At 35.0% G+C, this 25,606-nt stretch overlaps 1 protein-coding gene across 2 annotated transcripts in view; it reads right to left on the bottom strand.

The window, feature by feature from the left end:
* Window positions 1-25,248, bottom strand: part of RFX3 (regulatory factor X3) — a gene marked incomplete at its 5' end in the record, with an annotated part of 57,294 nt that extends 32,046 nt beyond the window's left edge. Inside the window, 3 exons of one of the 2 annotated variants that reach the window (XM_082497477.1) lie at window positions 9,458-9,716; window positions 19,137-19,234; window positions 25,124-25,248. In XM_082497477.1, coding sequence (XP_082353603.1) covers window positions 9,458-9,716; window positions 19,137-19,234; window positions 25,124-25,240 — 474 coding nt within the window. The remainder of the gene's footprint in view (window positions 1-9,457; window positions 9,717-19,136; window positions 19,235-25,123) is intronic. The other variant, XM_082497478.1, reaches the window with a different exon arrangement.
* Window positions 25,249-25,606: the final 358 nt, after the last annotated feature.

Genomic DNA, 25,606 nt, shown 5'->3' with positions numbered 1-25,606 from the left:
GTGCACTATTTAAAATACACAATTAATATGCAAGAAAACATATGCTGACACATCAGTAATGTTTTTTTTAACATTCTGCTTTCTTCTTGCTTCAGTGGAAAATAGTATGAAGTCAAAGTATTTGATCACACCAGAAAGATCAAATTTTAAAAGCATGCTGTATGATAAAAACGACAAGCTTAAAACACCATCATGGTAAGGTCAACTTACTATATACTGTAGTCATAGAATTTCCCTTCTTAACATAATGCTACAATCAAACAATGAATACCGTACACACATTTAAATCCTAATTCTGACGCTTAGGTTACTAGTTCCACAGTGCTTAGTCCAGAGCAGCACTACAGCACTGAAGTTACACCTCCTGCTGCTCATTCCCACTACTGCACTACTCTCATCTTATTGCTGCAACCAGTGGCCTTGTTTGTTCAGAGAACCAATCTGTTAAAAATTAAAAGTAATTGCACTTAAAAAGAAAAGTGGCATTACAGATAACACTGATTCCTCACTGCCATATTGCTTCAATGCCTTTTGGTACTATACAATGAGCCAAATAAAGAAACCTACTTTATTTTTTGTCATTTCAGGTATTTTTGGATAGACTGGAGCACTGGGCACTGGGCAATCACCAGTGACACGAAAGCGACAAGTTTAAATGACATATTCTGCACGTAGGATGGAGTAATGCCAGGCACAAGTGGAGAGGAGTGGCTGGAGAGCAGTCCTGTGGAAAGGGATCTACCTGGGTTTGCTGGTTGATGGCAGGCTCAATATGAGCCAGCAGTGTGCCCTGGCAGCCAGGAGTGCAAACAGCATCCTGGGGTGCATCAAACACAGCATCACCAGCTGGTCAAGGGGGGATTATCCCGCTGTATTCAGCATTGGTGCGGCCTCACTATGAGGTGTAGCTGAGGACTTTGGGCTTGTCTAGTTTGGAGGAAAGGAAGCTGAGGGACGACCTCATTGTTCTCTACAGGCTCCTGAGGAGGCGAAGTGGAGGAGGAGGTGCTGATCTCTTCTCCAGGGATCCAGTGACCGGATGTACAGGAATGGTTCAAAGCTGCACCAGGGGAGGTTTAGACTGGACATGAGGAAGCATTTATTTACCAAGAGGGTGGTCAAGCACTGGAACTGGCTTCTTGGAGAGGTGGTCAATGCCCCAAGCCTGTCAGTGTTTGAGAGGCATTTGGGCAATACCCTTAACAACCTGATTTAACTTCTGGTGAGCTCTGAAGTGGTCAGGCAGTTGGGCTACGTGATCGTTGAAGGTCCCTTCCAACTGAGATACTCTATTCTATTCTCTTATTCCAAGCTTTTGGGTTTTCAAGATGATCTATGTGACACAGAGTACCATGTCTACAGGGAGTAACAACTACCTGCGTAAAAAGTTGTTTATGTGAAGGATCTGTTCCTTCAAGCTTTTAAGTTTTAAGTTTTGGGCAGGGACTTTTATTCAGGTTCTAGAAAAGTTGAACATAATTTCATCACTATTCAAAACAGCATTTAAGCAACTACATAGGTAATGCAGTGGTTTTTATTATGATATTTAGTGGAAAGAAAATGAAAATAATTTTAACATTTGAAATTATATTCTGCATAAATACAAAAGGAAAACTGATAGCCTGGCATTTTTAGCAATAAGCAGTGAGAGTTTCCACGCACAGCTAACTACATATACATCTTGAAAGGCAAAATGACAACAAGAGTTACACATTCATTTGAATATGTGGTCAGTTATACACTTCTCCTATTCTTCTCTTAACAAGACTAAAACCATTATTTATAAAGTCCTGACTGATAACTGAAATGTACGCTATCACTCCCACTGCAACTCCAGCTACACCAGGTTAAATGTTACGCTACTGGTAGGAATGATAATCAAGTTTGTATAGTAAAATAAACATGGGCGGACACTAAATTAGAGCACGATAGCAACGAAAACTATGATTCTCCTTCAATTTTCTTTGTTTGCCAACTAAAATACTGCCTTATACTCTGACACAGTTGTTAACGATGAAGGGTATTTCCTCGGGGTTAAAAAATTCAACAGTTTGATCCCAGTTTATGTATCCAGAATCCTACAATGTTTCGTCTTTATGTGATCTACTGATTTGGAAGTTATTAACTGTTCTTGCTAGTTTATGTCTCAGTGTTCATTAACATGTTACTAGATAAACTAATTACACATAACAGTCTCAGATACGATAGCATAGACATAGCAAATGCCTATCCCAAACCCACTTTGAAAAAACCTGCCCTCCTCTTAGGAAGAAGAAATAGTACTTTTTCCATTAATCAACTAATTAACGATTCAACTAATAAACACAAAGTATTTATAGTAAATTGTTCTGACGAGGTCAGGTCATAAAGAAAACAACCTGCAGAAGTTTAAGCCCTGAGGTTTTGCAATTAATCTGGATATCCTACAATTTATTTTTTTTAGCTGTTTGTGTTTGCAAACCACTCTCCAAAACCAGCAGTAAAGCAGGCAACTTTAGGTGGTATCTTAAAATTCAATACATTGTTGTTCAAAAAAGATAGCTCCTGTCTCTATCTGCACAGGCCCCTGCCATTCACAATGCCTTTTACCCACTTCCAAAGGTTTGCCCTCTTAGGCTTTAAAGGAAGTGAAATCCTAAAGGAGCTTTCATCACATGCTCCATTATGAAGGAATTACTAATTCCTCATATGTGTACAGGAAAGATTGATTTGGTACAGCTAGCTAAGTCCTGGGTACTGGTGACAACTGTGCTTACCTAAATAAGGTGTATACACATCATGAATAACTTGAAGCTACAGGCTAAATGGACTCCGGGCTTTTGAAAATGTGACACTTTCAGTGTTTTAGGATGCCACAAACATGCATTATCTACTGTAGCTTTCAATTGTGTTTCAGGACAGACTAATCATGTATGTTGTACTGTTTCCTGAAACTTACGCCAGAGAGCTGTGTTAAGCAGACAAGATTGCCCAAGAAAAAGAAGCCTGAAAATAAAATAGTAATGACCACACTAAGAGAACTCAGGTCTAGCCTTTACAGCTGGAAGAATTAAATTTAAAGGATTTGAATTCCTTACAATAGACAAAGCTATAGCAGCACCTGTAAAGAGGTTCTATGAAATTTTGCTCAAGAGAATGAAGCAGTACTATGAAGACAGAAAGACAGATACTTTTTTAAGTCTGTTGGACTGAAAGAAATGTAAATATGCAGAAACAGAAGAACACAAAAAAATTTAAAACAAGTGTGGTACTTTACATATGCTGACCTGAAAAGTATGCTGATAAATCTTAAGCACTTAGAAAAAAGTGTGGGGTTTTTTTCTTCCTTAAAATTGGTTAATTTGTAAATATAACATCCAAGTTTAATATACATAACAGATACTGGTCAAAATACCTGCTGCATATGCACACCTCCAGTAGTCTGCATGTATATAAGGCATGTATACTGACTAATGAACATATGTTCTCTAGTAATTACAAAGGAATACATGGAGTCAACACAGGGGTAAAAAGCACATCTAACAGTCATAGGCTGGAAAAATAAAAAATGTTTGGATTTTAGGTCAGGTTACTTTCTCCTTCCCAAATTTTCAAACAAAACATTGCTGGTAGTTCTCAAACATATGGTCAAACTGACCAATTCACCATCTCTCCCCTGGATCATCCAGTTATTTATATACCTCGTGTCTATTATATACATCTTCAAACAGATTCTAAACATTTTTCTGTGTGGTCATTTTCTCCATATTTGGTACAAACTCTTAAAGGAAAATAAAAAAAATCCCTTGTCTAGCTGATTATAAGGACTTCTAGAACACATACATTCCACCTAACACTGAAAATCACATGGAAGCACATTGGAGTTACTCACACCAGAAAAACAGAATTGAGAAACTAAATGGAAAGTTTAGTTTGGGTTATTATTAAAGCCAAATTTGAAAACATTTATGGCAAGACAGCCTTAGAGAGAGGTAGAGTGGCCATTTTAGAACAAATGTATATTTAATCAGAAATCAAAAAATCCAGTCCTTTAGAAAGGCAATGCCTTCATGCCATTGATAATCAGACTGTTATGAGAACATCAGTGGCAAATCATCTTGCATCCAGCTTATGCATTTTCAAATAGAAGGAATTAATAGAAATTCTTCTCACAGATTCAAAGACACCTATTTTTAATATCTTATGATAAAAAACCACATTCTGTTTCTTACATTTTTTCACCAGTAATTGGAATGCTACATTGGAATAAACTGAGTTTCCAACAACATTACATCTTGATTTTTGATACACAAATACCAGAACAAATATTCAATTGCCAAAACTGGAAAGAACCTATGAGGTGCTATAGGGCTTTTAGGCAGAAAACACACCAACAGCCAATGACTGAAAGCTGAAGTCAGACTGTATCAGAAGAGAAACAAGGAGCATAGGCAGGTGAAGCCAGAACGCAGACAGGGTAGATGTTGCAGACCTTACTAGGGGTCATTCTCCCTTTTCCCCACATTCCTTGTTTTGTGAAAAGAACACAGTCTCAACTCAAGATATTACAGTGGAGCAGCAAGACACTCAAAGGGGCAGAAAAAGACAGAAGATTTTTTGCCCAAACTGATAGACTTAAACCTCTGGAAGAGAGAGAGAGAAGCTATAATGCTCCACAGATCTGAAGGAGAATCCAAAGCAGGAGGAAAAGGCTTGGAGGCAGAGGTTTATAAACGCACAAGATCCACAAATCCTCTAAACTTCCCACCCCTCCAGTTAATTCTTACCACACAAATGTGTTTTTTTTAGCAGTAGTAGTGATTAACCATTCTTATGACTCATTTAAAAGGAGAAAAAAAAATATTATCTGCCTTCTTTTATCTGGAAATGAATGCCTTTCTTCATGAAAGATGTCACTGTGCTCAGCTGAAGAAGTCATAAGTAAGTGTCTTTCCAGTATAAGTGGTCAGACCAAATGATCTAACAATCTTTTGTAGCATAAAAATCTGTACGTCTTCGATTTGATCAGAAATGGTTTGCTTTCTGCTAAGATGGATCCAGCTAAATCAAAATTACCAGAGAAGTTGGGGAATGGAGGAAGAAAAAGTTCCTCTACCAAGAAAGAGATTAACAAATAAAATCTCTTCTCAAACTATTTTCCAAATTAAAACCACTCCACCTTTAATGGGCCGTTTAAACATTTGTTACTTTTTGGTCTTAAAAGAATTATACTAATTCCACTAAAATTATATTATAGGGATATGATATTTACGCTCAGCTTTCTTTCTTCTTCTTCTTGTTCTTCTCCCTCCCTTAATTATGACACATTTTGAGTAGGTACCATCCTTCCTTTAAAATTAAGAGCAAATTTTGTACACTGTGATTACTACCAGAAATAGCAATTTGCGGTGATACGTTACTTCCATATTAATTTTGCTTTTCTTTTCACGCACATGTAGATTTGCACTGAAATAGGAAAGATTTCTGCAATAGCATAAGTGGAGACGACCTCCTATGGCTGAGAATGACTGATGAATGACAACTGCAATTGCAGATCAGTCATAAAGCTTGTTAGAAAACAAAACTAATAGATGGGAGCCTCTCACTGGCTGACAAGCATAACACCTCATTTATTATTAGAAACTAGATGAATTTTTTAACCTTAAGATATTATGAAATATATTGATTAGATCATCCTCTTTTATCACAAGGACAGTCCTTAAGACATTTACATATGGGAAAAAAATTGGCAGGCGATTCAGATTTCATTATTATCATAACAATCAAATTTTCTATGTAATCTTTTAAATATAGCTGTCCCTTCTTTAATGACAGCTGCCAATAAACCAAATAGACAACTCTTTCATACAGGTTTCAACATTTTGTTGAAATTGTTTTCAACATTTCAAATAGACATCCAGCTAGGGTAAATCACTTCTTGTTCAATGCAATCACAATTTATTCTTGACCAATCCACATATATTCACATGAAAATGGCTATTTTGGAAAGCTGCTTATCTACCCAATATCTTATATAGAAGGCCCTATAATTGGAATGCCTTTCTGTTTTAGTGAAAAAATCCTTTTTTAGTAGGTAGAGAAGTAGTTTAACAGGCCAGCAAAGGATTTAATGGGAAGAAGCAATGAAATAATTGGAAATAAAATGAGTAAAGAAAATGCTAACAAATGTTCTTCATGCATACTAACACAAACCACTACTGTATATATGTTGGAATACTTTTCATAGTGCACAATTCTTAATATTTTTGCCACAAAACCACTGCTATTGCCTGCCATAGCTTAAGCAGGACAGCCTTCTTGTATGAATGTTTGACAGAAATTAAAATGAATGAAATGTTACAAGCAAAATATTAGGTCTTTATTAAACCTGAAGCAGAACTCAGAATTAAATTAAATCATAATGAAAGTAAAGTGAAGATAGGCTTCAAGTAAAAAGTCTCTGAGTCTCTTTTATTGACTTCTGTATAAACCAAATAGCAAACCTGGGGAAAAGTAAATTAGATTTTAAAGTTTCATTTATCTAAGGCACAGTTAATAAAATTGACTTATTTTATACATTTTACTTTTAACTTGAAACTGTTTCATTTGTTTCTTTTAACTTACACTAGACGTATCAGAAATAGATAACATCAATAATACGTTTAATTTGCTTGTTACAGAAGGTAATGATTTGATCAGTAAGGATGAATAACAACAAAACAAATTAAGTTATCAGCTGAAAAGAGTAAACAGAACTACTACCTCTATGGCGAAAGTAAAGAGAGCTTGTGATGACCAAATGTGTTGGTAAGTAAATTCTTATTAATTTCTATACCCTTTGTCTCCATATGAAAATTGTCCAAACTAATTCAAAATTTGGAAATATTTCCTGAGTATTATACTGGCAAACCAGCTCGGATACATGTTATTTTAATGACTCCAATAAATTCTCTATACAAGAATGAAAAAAGTTATGATGCTAAAGATCAAAGATCACAAGTGAAACAAGCTCTACCTATCTGAGGTGCAACCCAAATAAAATATTACTTGATCTATTTTGCATAGTTTAATTATGCCTTCTAGTCAAATTAAAACAGACTTGGTGCTTTAAAACTACAGTTTAAACTGAAAGTTTTGTGCTTCAATCAACTCTTGAATACTTCAGCTGAACCATACACATCAAGAGCCTCAAATTATAAAATATAAAATCATGTTGCATCCCACTTCCTTAGCAAGAAATGTACTTCTAATACATTCTAATGTCTCATACTTACAGAACTATACTATACAAAATAAATAGCACTTCAAAAAACTGAAGAAACTATTTTAGTATTAAAAATGCAACTTAATTATTGTAATTTAATTAGCAGTATTTTTTTCTCTTCTTAAAGGCTAGTTGATGCAGCAGTATAGAACTTACTTGCAGCAACTAAAACAGGCTGTTTTATTGGCACGTGAAGCAAAAGAAAGATGTTGCTAAAGGTATGAACCTTAGATTTTATTAAATTTTGGCAAATTTTACTTCTAATTTTGACAAAAAAATCAAAAGGTTTAATTTGCAAAATATAGCATGGAGTTTTGATATCAGGCAAATAATTCTAGGATATCTAAATTCAAAGTCTGCTACTCTTTATTTGTGTTTACCAGATGCATTATAAGCCTCACTTGATTCCACATTCAGTTAAGTATTTCCACTGACTGAATTCTGTTGTCAATAAATAAAACAAAACTTATAGCACGACATGCAAAACACAAAAATGCATTTGTTCTTAGCTGATTAAGGAAAAAACTAGCATGATCTCTAAAAGAGGCAATATTTGTACTTAACTGTAGAACAACTTAAAACAACTAAGAAAACATAGGAATATCATTGCCATTTAAGTATTTAAAGAAATGTTACTTTTCAAATTTCACTCCATCTAGAAGACTTATTCCTAACTTAAGCCTACAGAAAACTAGTTGTTTTGCATATGCTTGGCAATCATAAAGTCAGGTGGAAAATTCCATGAAATATCTTCCAAATAAGTAAAATGAAATAGTACCTTAAAGGAAAAAAGAAAACAGTCCAGTTAAAGTCTTGATTTTAACTAAATGAACCTGAAAGGGGACTGTTCCTTTTTTCAGTAACTCTGTTTTTCTGTTAGTCATGTGAAATACAGGCAAGTGTTAATATACACTCTTTTTTATTTTGTAATTAAAATATAAAATTCTCTGTTGCTAGCTGAAAGCTTCTACTACGTTACTGATATTTACACTGTTTATGTATTATGATTCTTTACAACACTTATTCTCAGAAAATAATACTACACAGTTTTTGGATGAAATCATATTTTTTTACATTGTACAAAAATTTTGTATTTATAAATACCAACCACCTTAAGAATAAAAAAAAATAAAGAGATTTTATCAGATCGTCTAAATTATCCAATGCTATTATAAATGTTCATCATAATTTCAAATAGAAGACCATTAGATTTTTACTCATCACATCAGTTCCTAAAAATAAAGTCCCTTAATGTCATTGCCCTTTTGAGTACTGATGAATCTGTATTATTAAAGATGCTTTTTCTCCTTTACTGTATTTTTCAACTCTTTCTACTCTACGTTTCACAATTCTCTTCCCCGTTACTTCAAAATCTCTACATCCAGACCAGAACACCCAGAAGAATTAGCTAGAAGTACTCATTAGGGCTATGCAGAAAAGCTACACTAGGTATACACCCATTTTCCTAATTGAAATAAGGGCTGAATGAGTAAGTTCTTAAGGGAAAGTTCTGTGTTTATGTTTAAGTGTCCACAATATATCTATCACAGTTGTAACAGAACGCATCTTCCCATAGCATTGTAAGACACTTTCACAATGAGCTTTTAATCTGGCACAGGCTTTGGAGACATACCATATATAACTAAGAAGAAAGCGTTAAAAGGTAGTACCTCAGTATTCTGAACAACTGGAAATATTTTGAAATAAGCTACCAAACCTACACTAATATTGAGCAAACAAACAGAACAAATGCAGGGAAGTTACAGATCTGTAACTTACATTATTTAACATTTCCAACTAACATAGTTATACTCAACAACACTGTGTTCTTCTTACGTTTTCAGAAAAAATACAAAATGTTAAAGGAGGCTGTTTTAGTTCCCAACCTGACAAATATTCAGCTCAGACAAACTATTATGTGAGTGCTCCCTAATATTACTTGAATGCAAAAATTTAACCTATGAAATGTAAATATTTGCAAGCTGTCAAGGGAAAGGTCTACCTTCATGTTTAAGTTTTCTCAGAATTCCTACTCCTGTATCTTACTTATATATATATATATATATTTCTTATTTTACAAAAAGTACTATGTAGTACTTATTCTGAAACATAATATTGCTATACATTCTGTCACAAAAATCGTGTCAGTCTGCAAGAACAAATGAGTGACCAAGAAACTAGTCTCAAAGAGTTTGCATCAGTCTGAATACTTACTGTCGCTGGGGAGGCCCGCGTTGTATGAGTCACTGAATGACCAGAATTTTCCATTGAATTGCCAATCAGATAGGTCCCTCCTGAGCTGCTAATGAGTTGTCCTCCTGTGACACCCATCTGAATCCCTCCAGTGCCCACCATGCTATGAGACGACACCACTGTTGTCACCTGTGCAGAACTTCCTTGAGTATCAAAATAATTTCCCCCAGTGTTTTGGCTGTACATCTGGGTTTCTGTGTAAGGGTAAGTTGTTGATCGGCTTCAAGAAAAGAAAACAAAAGGAAAAGAAATTACTTGTGTTGTTCATTTAGCTGAGGGAAATGTTATAATTATATAAATGTATCTACAATAGCTACAACCAAATTAAATAAAGACTGGCAAACAATCTCTGCCTCCTCAGAGAGTAACATTTAATCAAGCCAAAGTGCTACATAAGTAATTCAATGATAATATTAAACCAAGCATCTACCAAACCTTACAGAAAAATTTGTCAGTCTTACCTGAAGAGAAGGAGACAAGGCAGAAAGAGCTCATCCAATTATTAACACATTGCAAAGCAACTTATAAAGCTCCATCTGTTTTAATTTTTTAATCTGACAATAAAATTTTGAATTTTAGTCAGATGTTACATATTTTGCATTATGCAAAGTTGCAAAAATTCATACAAATGTCAGTCAAGAGAGTCCAATATTCAAGAATAGTATGTTAACTATTGTTTTTAAATTCACTAAAGCTCTTGGCTGAAGCTTGAAATTCTGAGTTCACTGGTATTTTGGGAAATGCAGTTATTTTTACAGAGTGAATCCAAATTTGGACATGAATTCATGTTATGATAAAAAAACTACATTTAAGAAACAAAACCGAAACAGGACTATGACATGTAAAAAGGTCACAAAGATGAAAGAAGTTAAAGGTATGCAACAGTAGCATTTTTAAAATCACTTTCAACTATGAAACATTCATGTCTCATTAACCATTTTATCCTAATAAAATATTCAGCTACTGAAACCTTCTATCATGTTTCAGAAACTTCAAAACTTTAGTTTTAAAATCCTAAATGTTTCATAAGCCTCATACTACATTATTTGCTCTCACCCTGCCTTATAGCTACTTAAACATTTTCCTTTTTCTTTTGACTATTTCAAAAGCCTCAAGATCAGCTGCAAGAAACTTGAAGTTAATCTAAAAGGAATGCCTTGCAGTCTGCCGAAAACAAGGCAAAGCAGTTCTGTTAGGGACTAATGTTCAAGCAGACAATCTATTAACATTTCTTTTGGAGAATGAAAATCAGTTGATCGTTGCATTGTATCAACCTATGCACGTGTTTAGGTACCGTGAAAGTCCCAAATAATCTGTTTTGTCAAGCCAAGGTTTTATTGTGATATCTTGTGATACTGTTGTGATATTATTTATCTTGTGATAAGCAAGATAACTGCTAGCAGAGCTGGTGTTGCATCTGTCTCAGAATCATACAATTTACAGTGCTCTGCAGCAGAGGAAAATTTAGGAAAATGTTGTAATGGAAGCTCAGGGGAAACAGCTCATGCAAATGATTGTCACAGGACTGAACACTATAATTTCACCCAAAAGAGAAAATAATAACTAGGTGGTCAGTATCAGGTATCAGTAAGGAAAGTAATGAAAAGGCAAGGCTAGAGGAAAAAGACTGTTCAAAAGATGTGAGGAGAACAAATCTGACTTGCAGAAGTGGAATTGAAGATGTAGTTCTTTGAAGCAATGCAAACCCTAGAGAACGCTCAAAATTTTACAAGAAAATTAAGTCACAGGCTTGGTGTGGAATAGGGAGAGAAAACAAAATATTTGTTTGCTTCTACCTTTTTCAGATCTGTATATCATGTATAGTCTCTAAATAAGGACTGATTGTACTAGTGCACCTACATCTACTTGTAACAGTACTCAGTATAAATAGATCAAGAGCAATCACTGGGGTACACCAATGGGTCAGACTCCAAGATAAACATATTCTTCCCTTTGTTCCAACAATCAGCAGGTTCACCTGATTATTGGAGATGATTAGCAAACCTTTAGCAACAGAGATCAACAAGGTTATTAAAAGCGAGATAAAACCATTATTATTACACGCAATAGTAATTGCAACTTAGCAAAGAGCCTTTTAACTTAATCAAAATACAAACTAATTCATCTGGAAATTAAAAATACAGCTGGATGAGATGATGTTTTGGAAAGCAGTAACTCAAAGGTTTTAAGGTCATAGCATACGGTAACATGACACCTCAACATTAAACTGTAGCAAAGAGGAAAATATGATGTTATACCCTTTACATACACACAAGGGACAACTTGAAATAAGGAAGGGATCTCCTTCTTCTCCATAGCACTTGTAGCACAAACATGCAATACTATCAAATTATCTGACATATATCATTTAATCAGTTCTTTTCCATTGGAAGGTTGTAAAAGCACTCCTAGCTCTTCTTTTCTTCAACAGCTGCATATAGAGATCATCTAGGAATTAACCTCAGTGTAACTAAAGTCTTCTGGCTCTTTATGAGACCACCTTGGTGATATACAGTGGCTTGAGATACAAGGTAGACAACAGAATCTCATAGATCCTCCTACTGAAACACTGTGAAATTCAGTGTTTACTAGAATGTGGCATTAGAAAGTTCATCAGAGTTATTAGTAAGCTTGAAGTCTAAGGAGTTAGACTGGAGAATCCTAGTTTCCAGAAGGCTGTGCAAACTAGATGATATTTACCCTGACAGCACATCACACAGAGTCAGACCCTGTGTGAATTCAATTTAGATTAAGCAAGCCCAGAACACATTTCCAGTGTTGGGATCCCACACTGGAAATCAATGAGACCAGCATGAGTTGAACTAGGATTGGAAGGTACAATAGTTCAAGGCATCACCTGTTATGCCTTATTGCTTACATACATTTTATAAGGATTTGCAAAATATAATGCTAGAAATAAAACATACGGAGTTGTGATATAAAGTTGTTAATAAAATTTTATTTTTTGGCACATGAAACCAGAAAATAACTAATTTCTAAGTTCACTGAACCCCAGCATTACCACAAAATTAAGTGCAATATCTTGCGCTATATTACAGACACTAACATACTAAGCTTAACTTTTAGAGACGCTTTCATCTCTTCAAAGACACTGACACTTTGAAGAAAGGAGACAAATAAAACCAAGGGCACAGAGAAAGTAAACCTTGTTGTTGTCCTTCCACAGTTTTCAGTTTGGCACATGCACACATGGGAAATCATTTATTTCCAGCTGCACCTCTGATTTGGTTCTATGTAAATGTCAAAAATCTGATCTATTGACTACTATAAATCAGTGTTCCTGCCATCCCATAATGTCTTAGTAATTTACATGGGCTGACCATGGCCCCCAAATTTTCTTTGAGCAAGCAGCTGAAGGGACAGACTTACCTTTCCCATATTTATATTTGCCTAGAAAACATCACCTACAGACTTATGCTGGTTTTATTCATGTTTTAGGAATATCTGCCTTGTTGAAAGATTATTCCATCACACTATGTTTTAGTGAAAAAAAAAAAAAAAAACAACAAACTGATTTATTTCCTTTTCCAGGAACTGAGAAATGCAAAATGTTTTTAAATACAAATTCTCAAATCAGGTTAGAAGTTCAGACAAGTTAACTCAAGTGCAGTTTGTGTTTATTTTAAAATATGTTTTAATTTGAAATTATATTCCAGTAACTTCTGGGTCTTGCAAAATAAGTAATTAACTACTGAATTCCCACCACTATCTGTAGGCACCAACTTAGAAAATTCAGTTCTTGGGTAAAATGCACATAAACCTATTTTTTTTTACTTAAAGTTGTATAGCTTTTATAGTGTAACTTGAAATATCAGCATCACTTCACAGTGGCTGTACAAGAACAGCATCTTAACTCAAACAAGAAAACCATTCAGTGTCAATTTTGTTATTTTGCTGTAATTCTAACTCAAACAAACAAGTAACATAATAATTATTATCTTACTCATCAAGTAATAACCACAGAATTACTCTTGTGGGTTTTGGTATGGATTACCTACGCAGCTTAGCAGGCAGGCATTTTCACTGTCATCTCTGTAATAAAAGTTAGCCTTTTATGGTACTTAATTAACTAAGGTATTATTTCCTGGGATATAAATATGAAAAACACTAGATGAAAATAAATACACTATTAAATAAATAAACTATTATTTTATGCAAAGCAGCTAATGTTCATTATACTGCTATGGTATTGCAATATGGTAGAAAACCTCCATGCATAACAGCCAATAAGTCTTTTACACCAGAACAATATCCTCAAACTCCTTTAAGATTTTAGTATAATCCTGTGGTACTAAATCTGATAGTGAGGTTCACAGAAACTACAGAGAACAGAATCCTTTGTCTAACACTGAGGGAAGGCGTTATCTCAACCAATGCATTGCTGCAGCCTCTGGAGGTGGTGTATCAGAAGGTATGGGAAGAAGGGGAAGTACTGTGTACCCTAATACCGACACAACAGAACATGATAAAGCAATCGAATGATAATGGAGAGGGCTAAATCATCTGTCTCACTCTGTCTCATACAACCTCCTGCCTCCCCATAAAGAAATCTACTCCTGTAACTAGCATATTGATTCAGGGCTTTTTAATAACGGATCAAATCCCAATGAAGCAATAACCTTCTCCCACAAAAGCCTCCTCAATTGATCTAAAGACAGAGATGGAAGAACTGGTAAGACATCGTTTCCTTTCACCAATCCCCCTTTATCAAATGAAATTGCTAAAACCAAAGATCAAAACCTACACTATGAAAGGGCAATTAATGCATGTATAACCAGAGAACAAAAACTCAAAGGTAGCAATTTCCTCTGTAATACTGAATAGTTGACCTGCTTTATGCATATACATTTTATCTATATGGACAACTTAAAACGTATCAGTCACAAAAAGCTTTATAAAATTTACCTAAAATTGAGTTGCATCATTCCATATAAAGAAATTCTTATTTGTCACATTAAAAAATTAAATATGTTACTGACAGGCATTCATTATCAATAAAAAAGAACTCAGATCTTCAATACTCAGTCCAAGTTCTTTTTCCACATGGAAATAAAGCTATAAAAGCGCACACAATGGACAACTGCAGGAAAAACCTGTAAACCAGGAACAAAGTAAATGAAAACAGAGAAGAAATCTTATAAATTGTATTCTCAGGACCTGTAAGTTAGACACATAAGGGAACCTCAGTTACAGACCTCTATAAATTCTGATGAAGTACTGCAGAGCTATAGTCCAAGAAATATGCTATCGCCACTCTTAGGAACATGTCACAGGGTTTGAACTAAATCTGCAAGACCTCAAGACTTGGGCTTGCCAGGCTTCTTTTGCCTAAACTTGTCTGTGCTAGCCTAGAGCTTTGTCCTAGCTTGGCTGTAACAGTAACTATTGAACAATCAGATAAACATTCCTTAATCTGTTTCCATTTTAGCTTAGCTTTCTATGATTGTGTCGTATAAAACCTATCGTTAAAATGCTGATGCACTGCTCTACTTAACAGACAGTAATATCAAATAGCTAGCTATTCTGTGTATAATAAACAACCCATGACCCTATATTAAAAATGTAGCAAAGAGCCTCATGAGCGTGAGATTACAGTATTCAAGAAGTATCCAGCAAATGTAAAACATACCATATGTAGTAAATTCAGATGTAATATGGAAATGGAAACCAATGAAGAATGAATAAGGTGTAGACTCTGCTAGAAAGCATATTAAAAATTTCTGCAAGTGGACCCAGTGTGAGTAGAGAGCCACCCCACCATCTATCATACTTCTCCAGGCATAACACCTGTGATGGTGGTAACTTGCTGTAACCCTCTCAGATGGAAGCCACTGACATCAGTATGCAGAGGAGTAGTAAAAGGGCAAGCATATTACCAGAGAAAAAGGGATGGATACTGGGAAGTACCAGGAGAATAACAGCTTTAACTGTATTCACAATAATTCTTTGATTTGACAGTTAAAATTTCAATTAGAGTAATAGTAAATTCGTGCTTTTGCATGCAAGGTGTTTTTGCCCACATAAACCACACAAATTGTAGTACAACAAACTGATGAAGAACGTGGTTTGGACACAACAGCAATAGCAATTCTTGGACAATCTCAGCAATTAAACCCCTCTTTGCTACACCAGAATCATCAGGTAAATGGCTACATTTGCTTAATAGATTAGAATTTAAGTAAGAAGAAAGTTCATGTCTAGTATAGGGGACTCACTTGGCTTCTTAATATAGGTGCAGCCATAATATTCTATCTATTCTAAACTGCCAGGTAAGACTGCACATGTCACCGCAACAACAATGCATTTTTGTTTCTGGAGAGTGACATGCTTGACAAGCAAATTGTTATTAACCAGACACAAATGTAGGTAACATAATTCAAATGTTCTCATATTACACAATGTATGTGACAAGTTGTAGGTTACACTCCTTGTATTATTGTTATGCCTCCAATTATAATAAAACCAAATAACTTTCAAGCATAGACAAATCATGATATAAAACGTGTGAGAATTGTTATAAGAATACAACAGTTACACTTGACAGACTGTGAAACCTGACAAACTTCCTACTTTAGAATCAAAAGAATCAGATAACTCTTTCTTTATATATATTCTAACTGCATCCTTTGTTGCTATCATATATGGACTTAAATCAATGCTAGTTTGCAAGTACTTTATTTTGAAATTAAGAATAATTCTTTCATCAGACATGCTGTAAAATTTATTCCAGAGATGCCTGTATGCTGAATTATTGTCTTCCCCATAACTATGGGTTGCAGACTTATTCCATTGCTAGAGTCGTGCTGTCACTTGATAGATTATGGAAGCATCCTGTATCTGATTCTGAGTTAGAATTAAGATTTTGATTTAGCATGGTCATAAAATAAATCAAACATGTAATCATAGGAAAACAACCCAAAATACAACAGTCAGTGGCATCATTTACAACCTAATCCAATTTTCTGAAAGTGAAACAGACAATTTCTGGAGCAGGAGCAACTGGACAAACTGGCTGTAACACACTCCTGTGAATGTGTCAGGATCCACAAGGCTTATACTTTCACAGATTTCAGTATGAAGAATTGAAAAGATGAACTGCAATCTGAACACTTGCCTAAATGTTTTAGCATAAGAGAGGCTGGCCTCTGTTTTCTGTCACAGCAGAAGTCAACACAGTCTATGCTAGCTTTGTTTAGAGATATGGTAAGCTTTTTGTTCACTTCCAAAAATTCTAAAATGTCACTCCCGCATTGATACAGCTCTGAATAAGATAATCCAGTGGCAAAACAAAAAGAGGAGAAACAAATGTAATTTGTTTTTAAACCACAGAATTTAGGTAATGATAAAAACAGCAAATAGAAAAAAAAAATCCTTCAATCTCTGAAGGAAGCTAGCCATCAGCAACCCAGGGCCCCATTCTCCTTCACCTATCAAATAAACGGCATTATAACATATAATAACATATAATACAAATATATCATGTAATACATATATTCAGTAACTTTAATTTACATAAATGACATTTTTCCTTTCTTAAGATTGTATTGGGATTCAGATATAGAAACATAATAAAATCATGGAAACCTGGAGGTTCGTACTAAGCAGTCAGTAACATCTGATTCTGTTTTTTCCAAGGACTGTAAGCAGTCATGTAATACACATCTCATACACTGCCAAATGCGCATGTGCCAATAGCTCACATAAGAACTTACAAGTGATAAATGAAAAGAGAAATGCTTGAATAATAGCCTATTTAAAAATGACTTCTTTTGGAGGCTACCAGTGGACAATCTATCGTGGTTGCAATGAAGTCATGCTGCTGCTGAGTGCCACTGTATGGGACATGCTAGTACTTCAGTATGAACTAGAGTCAAAAGGAAGCCAGGTAGTATGCTACAACTGATATCCTTAATGCATTCTTCTCGATCCCTTTGGCAGCAGCATGCAGGCCACAGTGTGCTTTCACTTGGGGGGTATCCAGTACACCTGAAATCAACTGCCCCAGGGGTGGAAACACAGCCCTAATATTTGCCATGCCCCCTTTTTTGCTGTACATGTTAAAGACCGGGTTTGGCTTTTGTAGTTACAATAATGAAGTAATGAATACTCTGACCAGGAATAAAGGGGCCCTCCCTCTGGCCGGGTGGAGGACAGGGACAACCAGGTTTACCAGACTGTGTGGGTTTGATGGCCTGGCACATCAGCCCCACAGGAGATTGCTCGTGCTGTAGCACTTGGGCTTGGGAAGAGAAATGCCGTATCTTCAAACATTCCCTGTCTTCTTCCTTGTTCAGCTTTCATTGCTGAACATAACATCATACAGTCTGGATTTCCCTTAGGTCATTTGGGGTCAGCTGTCCCAGTTGTGTCCCCTCCCAACTTCTTGTGCACCCCCAGCACACTCACTGGCAGGGCAGTGTGAGAAGCAGAAAAGGCCTTGACACTGTGTAAGTACTGCTCAGCAAGAACTAAAACATGTCTGTGTTATCAACAGTTTTCAGCACAAGTGCAAAACATAGCACCAGACCAGCTACCAGGAAGAAAAACGAACTCTAACCCAGCCAAAACCAGTATAATAGGGAAGTCTAATGCATATTTAAGATAAATTGTTTGGGCTTTACAAGCGAGAAGAAAACAGACAAGACAGCATGTGAAAAATTAATTAAGCAAAATACGCTAGTAGAGAGGACCAAAGAATGCTGCCAGTGTCTGATCCAAATAATACGGCTCTTTTGAATCACTTTTGGATTACCATCAACAAATAAATATCTGCAGATAACAAAGTAGCTTTCTAAATCGTATTTCTTCCTAAAGCCAGTAACACAGCAAAAATGGCTAAAAGTAGGTATATGAAAAAAAGGGGTAATGAAGCTCTTTCCCCAAGCAACGTGATCCTACTTTGACTTCTGAGCCAACTTCAGAGCTGGTGCACCTCAAAATCAGGGATTCAACTAGGTAACCTCCAGAGACCCCATCAGACCTAGATTATTCTTTCTATGATTCTAAGCTTGTGTAATGGAAAAAGGATCTTGATGATGGAAAAGCATATTCAGGGAAGCAGAAAATGCACAATAATGTGCAGAGAAGAGGCTAAAGAAGCAGCAAAAGGAGACAATGTTGCTCTCCTTCCTCTGCCTCTCCTCATTCCTTTGGAAAAAAAATACTTACCTAATTTGATTGAACACAGGAATGACACTACATTACTACTTTCTTTAAATAATAACTACAGCTGCTGCACCTTGTTATGCATTTGCCACTAGAACTGCAGCCAGGAAGGGCCTTCTGTCCTGAGGACAGAAATTAAACAGTACATCCTACAGACAGAACTTACCCATAAACTCAAAGGTACTTTTTCAAACACCACTATGCTGTATACATAATTTCATGTAACTCCAGCTAAAACAATCACAAGAATTCTATTTACACAAAAATTCCATCTTAACAAAACCAAACAGTGAGAATTCCGCTTTTCATCCAAAACACTATTTTGACAGTAAAAGGCCTTTGATTAAATCATTTTTCTTTCCAACTTAAAATACACTAGTTGGTAGAATCTAACTGAAAATATATATTTCATTTCACATTTTAGTAAACATTCAAATTCTGATTGTCAACTTACATAGCTCCATTAGTGTAGACTGTGTCACTTCCCTCCACATACTGAACCTGGGCTGGGTAGACATGCTGTACCTGTTGCACAGTCTGCACTTGCTGTACCTGAAAATAAGAAAACCAGAAATTTGAGATACTGTAAAGAAGGACCAACGCTTCATTGCACCTAACGGCTTCTAAACAATATGGGATATCTCTGTTCTCATAATTACTAAAGGTATGTCATAGCAATAGCAAAGAAAGTTACTCTTCTTACACAATATTCGTGTTGGAAGTCTGGTAAACAGAGCCCTAACATTGCAGATGCATGCTCACGGAGCATACATACCTTCAGTGCCAAAGACAGAACTAACTGGAAAGTATAATAAGGATGAAATGAAGTGTAACTATGCTTTGCACCAAGCTGAAGAATTACATTTCCTACAGAGGAAAGTATCATTTGGCCACATGTACGCCTGTTCTTAAAACCAGTAATTTGTCACCTGCCATGTAATGGATGTGCTCCATTTTCTGTCTCAGTAGTACAGCTGGGAAAACACTGAGGAAATCATGCCATTGTCATTCAATGTTCTTGTCCAACCTGTACCAAAAGGCACTTCATTCTCTATTCAGACACACTGGATATGTCTTACTCCTTACTAAAAAATCCAAGCTGTTTTTCTATTGATAAAGGAAATGTGATTTTCTCCCTGCAACCTGCATATTGACAAAATGGAACTCTACAGTATGTACAAACACAACATTAAAAAGTTCCTATCAGTGAATGCAGGTCACGTTCCTGTTCTATACAAGGTATTATATTCTCCCATTATCTTTGGATACAAGCAGCTACCATTTCAAAACCAACAGATTCAGCATAGTGCAAGACCTTTACCATAGAACTGAGAGGATACTGCAAGGACAAAGTGGTATACAGTTTATCAAAGCTCAGTGTCTATTGGACAGGAAACTGACAAATTCCAGAATATGGGGTCTTTTTAATTTGGAACAACAACAAAAAAAAAATAATTTACCATAAAACAAAATATCAAGAAGAGTTAAAATTAAAATTTTCATTGATTAATGTCAAATTTCCACCAATTTTATATAAATTCTTTATTAGCCTAATATCCAATACTGCTAGAAACGTCATGACTGTTTATGCAAATAACTTAATTTTTAAGTCAACATTTAAAAATGGATACACTACAGTGCTATTATATATATAGAAATGATGTGTGTATATATATATAAAAAAGTGCTATCTTCTCTACTTTTGTACATAAAAATGTTTTTCCTTTAAATTTTAACATGACGTTCAATACAAAAGAGCCACTGAGTTAGGTTAATTTTTTTCCAATACGGTAATAAGAAAAGACATTTTATAAAAAAAGTTATTTTGCTTCAGGTTCTCTGAAACTCAGCACTGCTACAGTTAAACTGATTATGGTGCCCAAAGAAGCGTGTCAGTCACTACACTGTATTGCAATGTACATAAAAACCTTAAGGTAGAGAAAGTTACCAGTAAAATTTTTTTCTGTCCAGCAATGACAAATAAAATATGTAAGTGGTCTTTAGGATGCCCTTGTATATGGACATTCTGCCATGCTGAAAATTGTTGGTATATATCTCCAATACTAATTTTATTTCCTATTTTACTTAATGAATGCATATATCTAATCTCTATGAGAACAAAATTATTTGAGAAGTTGGTTATGATAAAGACTTTTTTTTGGAAATTGTAAAAAAAATAATTTTTTCCTCTTCTATTTATCATTTTCCTTGCACTTTTTAGTAAGCTGTTAAAGGAACTGTATCAGCTGTGCTCTTTAGTTTTTGAGGCAGAGCAATTGAAGATCACAGAAAGAATATTCAACAGACATCTAAATCTAAATGGCCTTCTGTATCAAAAAATACTTCAAGAATTAAATTATTTGGTCTGAAAATAGAAAACAATGAGATATTTATTAAAAAGGGACAGTATGCAAGTTCAAAAATTGTATGTTCTGGGGAGGACTGGTGAGTCATGGTAATTGTTGTTATTGTCTGACTGGAAAACAGAAAATTAACTGACTTGTATAGGAAATAATGAGTTAAGTAGAGTCAGACAGAAGATCATTCATTCCTCTTGCTTCAGTGATTCTAGCCTGAAATAAATAACTGGAATAGGATTAAAAGTAAGCAGCTGAAACATTCCAGGAGAACAAGAGGCAAATGTAAAGCTATTTCAATATACATGTGTAATTATAATTACTAGTTGAAGTGAAAAAAAAAAAGGAAAATAAATTATATTCTTAATTATACTACCTCAGAGGAACAGATGAGAGACTAAGTTATACTGTATCTATGAGAGTTTGTCAACAAAAATCAAGTGCATAAAAGCACACTAAATTCACAAATTGCATTGAAACATAAAAACAAAATATGAGAGGATTTTGATTTCCAATAAGAAGTGCTTATGTTCAAAGCAAAGAGTAGAACAATATGGCAAAATATATAAGGATTTTTAAACTCCATTTTAAAAAGAACATATAATTATCCACAGTGCATATGCAAACAACTTGGATGTGCATCGTTTTCTGTTCTCAGAGATAAAAATAATTTTTGTACCTTCATTATTCTGGATTACTTTTGGCAAACAACATATAAATAGCATACGCGGTAATATTCTAAGCACATTCATATTTATATAATGGCTAATGTCAGTTCATGATTATGTTTTTCATATGCTAAACATGATTTTGCATTATGAGCAATTTTGATTATCAGAAGTCTGCATCTCCAGTTAATGATACAATGCTTTGTGAACGCAACAGCTATCATGTATGGTGAATATGAAGAAATGCTTTGCCTGACTTCTGATGCATACACACACTTTATAAAATAGATTATACGACTATTTTAAGTTTTATTTTTGCAATCCTTCCACATTGCATGGCATAAACTACAAAGCAGGGCCAATTTGGAATCCTTAGAAGCTTACTGCACTGTGCCAAAGAGTGCCTATTGAAAAAGCAATGGTACGTTAGTGAAAAATCCCCGTATCTGAGGAAACAAAAGACTATGAAAATTCCTCAGGCTATTAAAAAGGAGTTTCACTACACTCTCACCTTTTTGGTCTCATGCTTGTTGCTTTTTGCTTGCATGTGGACACGTTTGTCCCCTTACCATTGCCCTCCATTCCATCTCAACAGTGACAGCTGCTGCGCTGCATGAAACCAGCTGCCACCAGCACCACTTTGACCAGTGGGGAAGCCAAGTTTTCATTAAGGGTACCTTTTCTTTCCTATTTTTGGAGCATCACAGCAGAATTTTATGAACTCTGTATTTACATTAGCTATATGCAAACTAGGGATTTGCTCTAGCTGCAAATATCAAAAGTTACTCTTTAGCTGTTCGTTTAAAAGACTGGATGCTTGAGTACAAACACAGCTGTGGGAAAAAAGCTCTTAGTCCACCCTTCCACTTATTCAGCTTACTCTTCTTCAGGGCAAAAATGTTTCATTTTGAAAAAGATCTCATACATTTTGTGAGCATAAATAAAACACCGATGCCAGAAAACAACCCCAAACCAATGCATGCATGAGATGTCATTTAAGTATGGTGCATATACAGGAATGGAAACATGGGAAACAAAGACCTCTCTTGGAAAAATGGAATATTATACACTGCTTTAAAATTAATTAAAAACAAAATAATTGAAAATGGCATTATTCACTAAAAAGTACTAATAAATTACTGTAAACATGCCAATACAGAAGTTTCAGCTTACATCAAATTGTTGCATATACAGACACTTATGTTGCAGTATCACTGAATTTAATGAATGCCCTATTGTTTCAGTGAATTATATTCACAAGAGAATATAATCCAAATGTGAATATTCACACATATTTTGCATACAGCTGACATTATAAATATGAGTCCCATAAACCACAGAAGAAAAATGAAAGCATATCTTATATACTATGCACCTAAAACCTACCCCTCCAACTTTCAACATTGGTAACTTTGAATGTGCAGAAATAATAAGCCCTCCCTCCACCATCAAAATAATGACTTTATGAAATTAGTACTCTTTCTCCTGAATTTCTTTAGGCAAATTGGCCCATTCCTATCAAATGTACATAAAGCCGATATTAACTTCAGGCAAATGAGAGCTATACACAGACAACTGAAATAACTACAGCAAAGATACAGACAGACAGTGACAAAGATTAATGTGTTATTTATGTGGGAAAATAAGAAGCTAATTCTATCCTAGAAGTTTTCAGAAAGGTAGAAACTTTGCACAAGCAAAGTTTATAAACACCAAAGCCCAACTCATTCTTCATTTACTTGTGACAAAGACAGAACAGAAATGCATAGAAGATCCTATCCTTACAGTTCAATCAATCCAATGATTAGAATTACAACATTATGAAGTATCCTATATGCCACCAACTGGTTACCAATCTTCAGTTCTTCACACAGATCAGTACTTCACATGGATAAAACTCAGTATTGTAATATCAGACCATCATATATATAATAGGCTTAAAACAAGGAACTGTGCAGCACTACCAAATTGCCATTTTTTATCTTAAAAGCTGAAACAGGAATAACAAAGAACAAATCACATAAACTACATCCATTAAACACCTGTCATCATGAAAGAACATAAAAATCAGACAAACTATCCAGATCATATTTCATAAAGAAAAGTAGTCTTGCACTTCACAAACTTTACAAAAGAGTTAACCAGACAAAACCTCCTACAAAGGTTAGCTAAGTTCAGGCATCAATGAAGCTTCAATTACAACATTAAGGTCGTATTCAAACATCTCTACCCTAATCAACACTCAAGTAAAGAGAGAGTGAGCTATTTCACAGTCTGAACCTAAGTAGAAAATATTTCAAAAAATTATTGATTCACTAGTGGTGAATTCTGAGCAAACACACAAAGACAAGTATTTAAATAAATTTTTAAGTCCAAATTCAATTTTTTTCTGAATCTTTTTATTTTTTAAAAAACAAGCTTGCATCCTAAAAGATATGTGAAGATTTAAATAGAAACTATAGAAATGGAACTATGAGGCATTATAAATTGAGTTTGTACATGAGGAAAAAAAAAAGTTAATGAAATATATGAGACTGTGGAACACATATAAAAATGCATCACCTGGAATTTTAGAACTAAACTTAACAAATGCTAAAGAATTTAATTTAGTGAAAAGTCTTCCACTGGCACAGCAACAAATTACACTATTCAATAAACTATGTCTAGTTCTTGTATTATTGATTCTGAAACTGTGAAGTCAGTTTTTTATTAAAAACAACATCGGACGGACAGCTAATTTCTGACTATTCCAGAAGTGTTGGACAGCTGACTTTCACATTCAGTCCTTGTTTTCTACATCCTTACGTTTCCTTTTTTCCTCCCCATTTTCTTCAGCCACCACTCTTTCCAAAGCTTGTGGGTGGTGAATGACCATCTCATGTAACAGCAGTGTGCACTGTACTGGCTGCCACAAAAGTCTTCTTACTTCCCTCGCAAATTACCTATTGTCACAACACAAATATTTCCACAGCATTGTGCAAAGATCTGTAGGTAGTCAAGACTAGAGATGCAAAGGACAGTGCTTTTCACTTTTATATTTGTACTGCAGTTACTTGGACATCCAAATGAAAGGAGAAATTATATAGGCACTAATATCAGAAACATATTCATTATTTAATGGAAAAAATGTAAATGTTCAGTAACATAAATTGAAGTAAATTTATATGGTCTATTACACAAAATCCACAATTCCCTACAGTTAGAATCATGTACGTGTACTACTGGTGCTTGTCAGATGCTCTAGTTAAGGAACAGACCCTGAAAACAGCTTGTCTTTCTCTGGCTATTTTAATTCCAGCAAAATAAAATTGATAAAAGCAGAGCAAAAGAGTTCACTTAGCAGCCTTGTACAAATCAAGTTCTTCACTGCATTCCTGAAACTTTTTTTCAATCTTCCAAAACTAACAGCCACCTACCTGTTGCTGAACTGGTACTTGCTGTACTACCTGTGTGGGCACTGCTGCCTGGCCAGCCACAGATGTCTGTAAAGTCACAGTTGAACCTGTATCCGACCCAGTCTCTGATGTCTGCATCGTGATCTCTGAATAAAATTAAGATGTAAAATTAAAGGGTTAGTGCATTTTTTTTTTTTACGTTGTCGCTTATATTAGCACACAAATTTGTCGCTTATCTCTAGTTGGATCTTAAAATTAGCTAATACCAATCTTGGTATAAGCCAATATGTTCTTCCCCCTACTAGTTTATCAGCACAAATGGGGTTTTATCTTCTTTTGTCTTAGTTATATTCAAAATACCTTTTATTTACATGCGCAGAAACATGTACCACTTCTCTGAGTTTTGTCACTTTATAAATAACTCAGAAAAATCAGCAGCAAACCTCAGCTTGTAAATAACTGTTTATCATTCAAAATTGCTTCTTCCTCTGGCTTACTGAATTA

This window comes from Vanellus vanellus (assembly GCF_965231255.1).
Source record: "Vanellus vanellus genome assembly, chromosome: Z".
Classification (NCBI taxonomy): domain Eukaryota; kingdom Metazoa; phylum Chordata; class Aves; order Charadriiformes; family Charadriidae; genus Vanellus; species Vanellus vanellus.
This window is presented reverse-complemented; position numbering and strand designations above follow the sequence as displayed.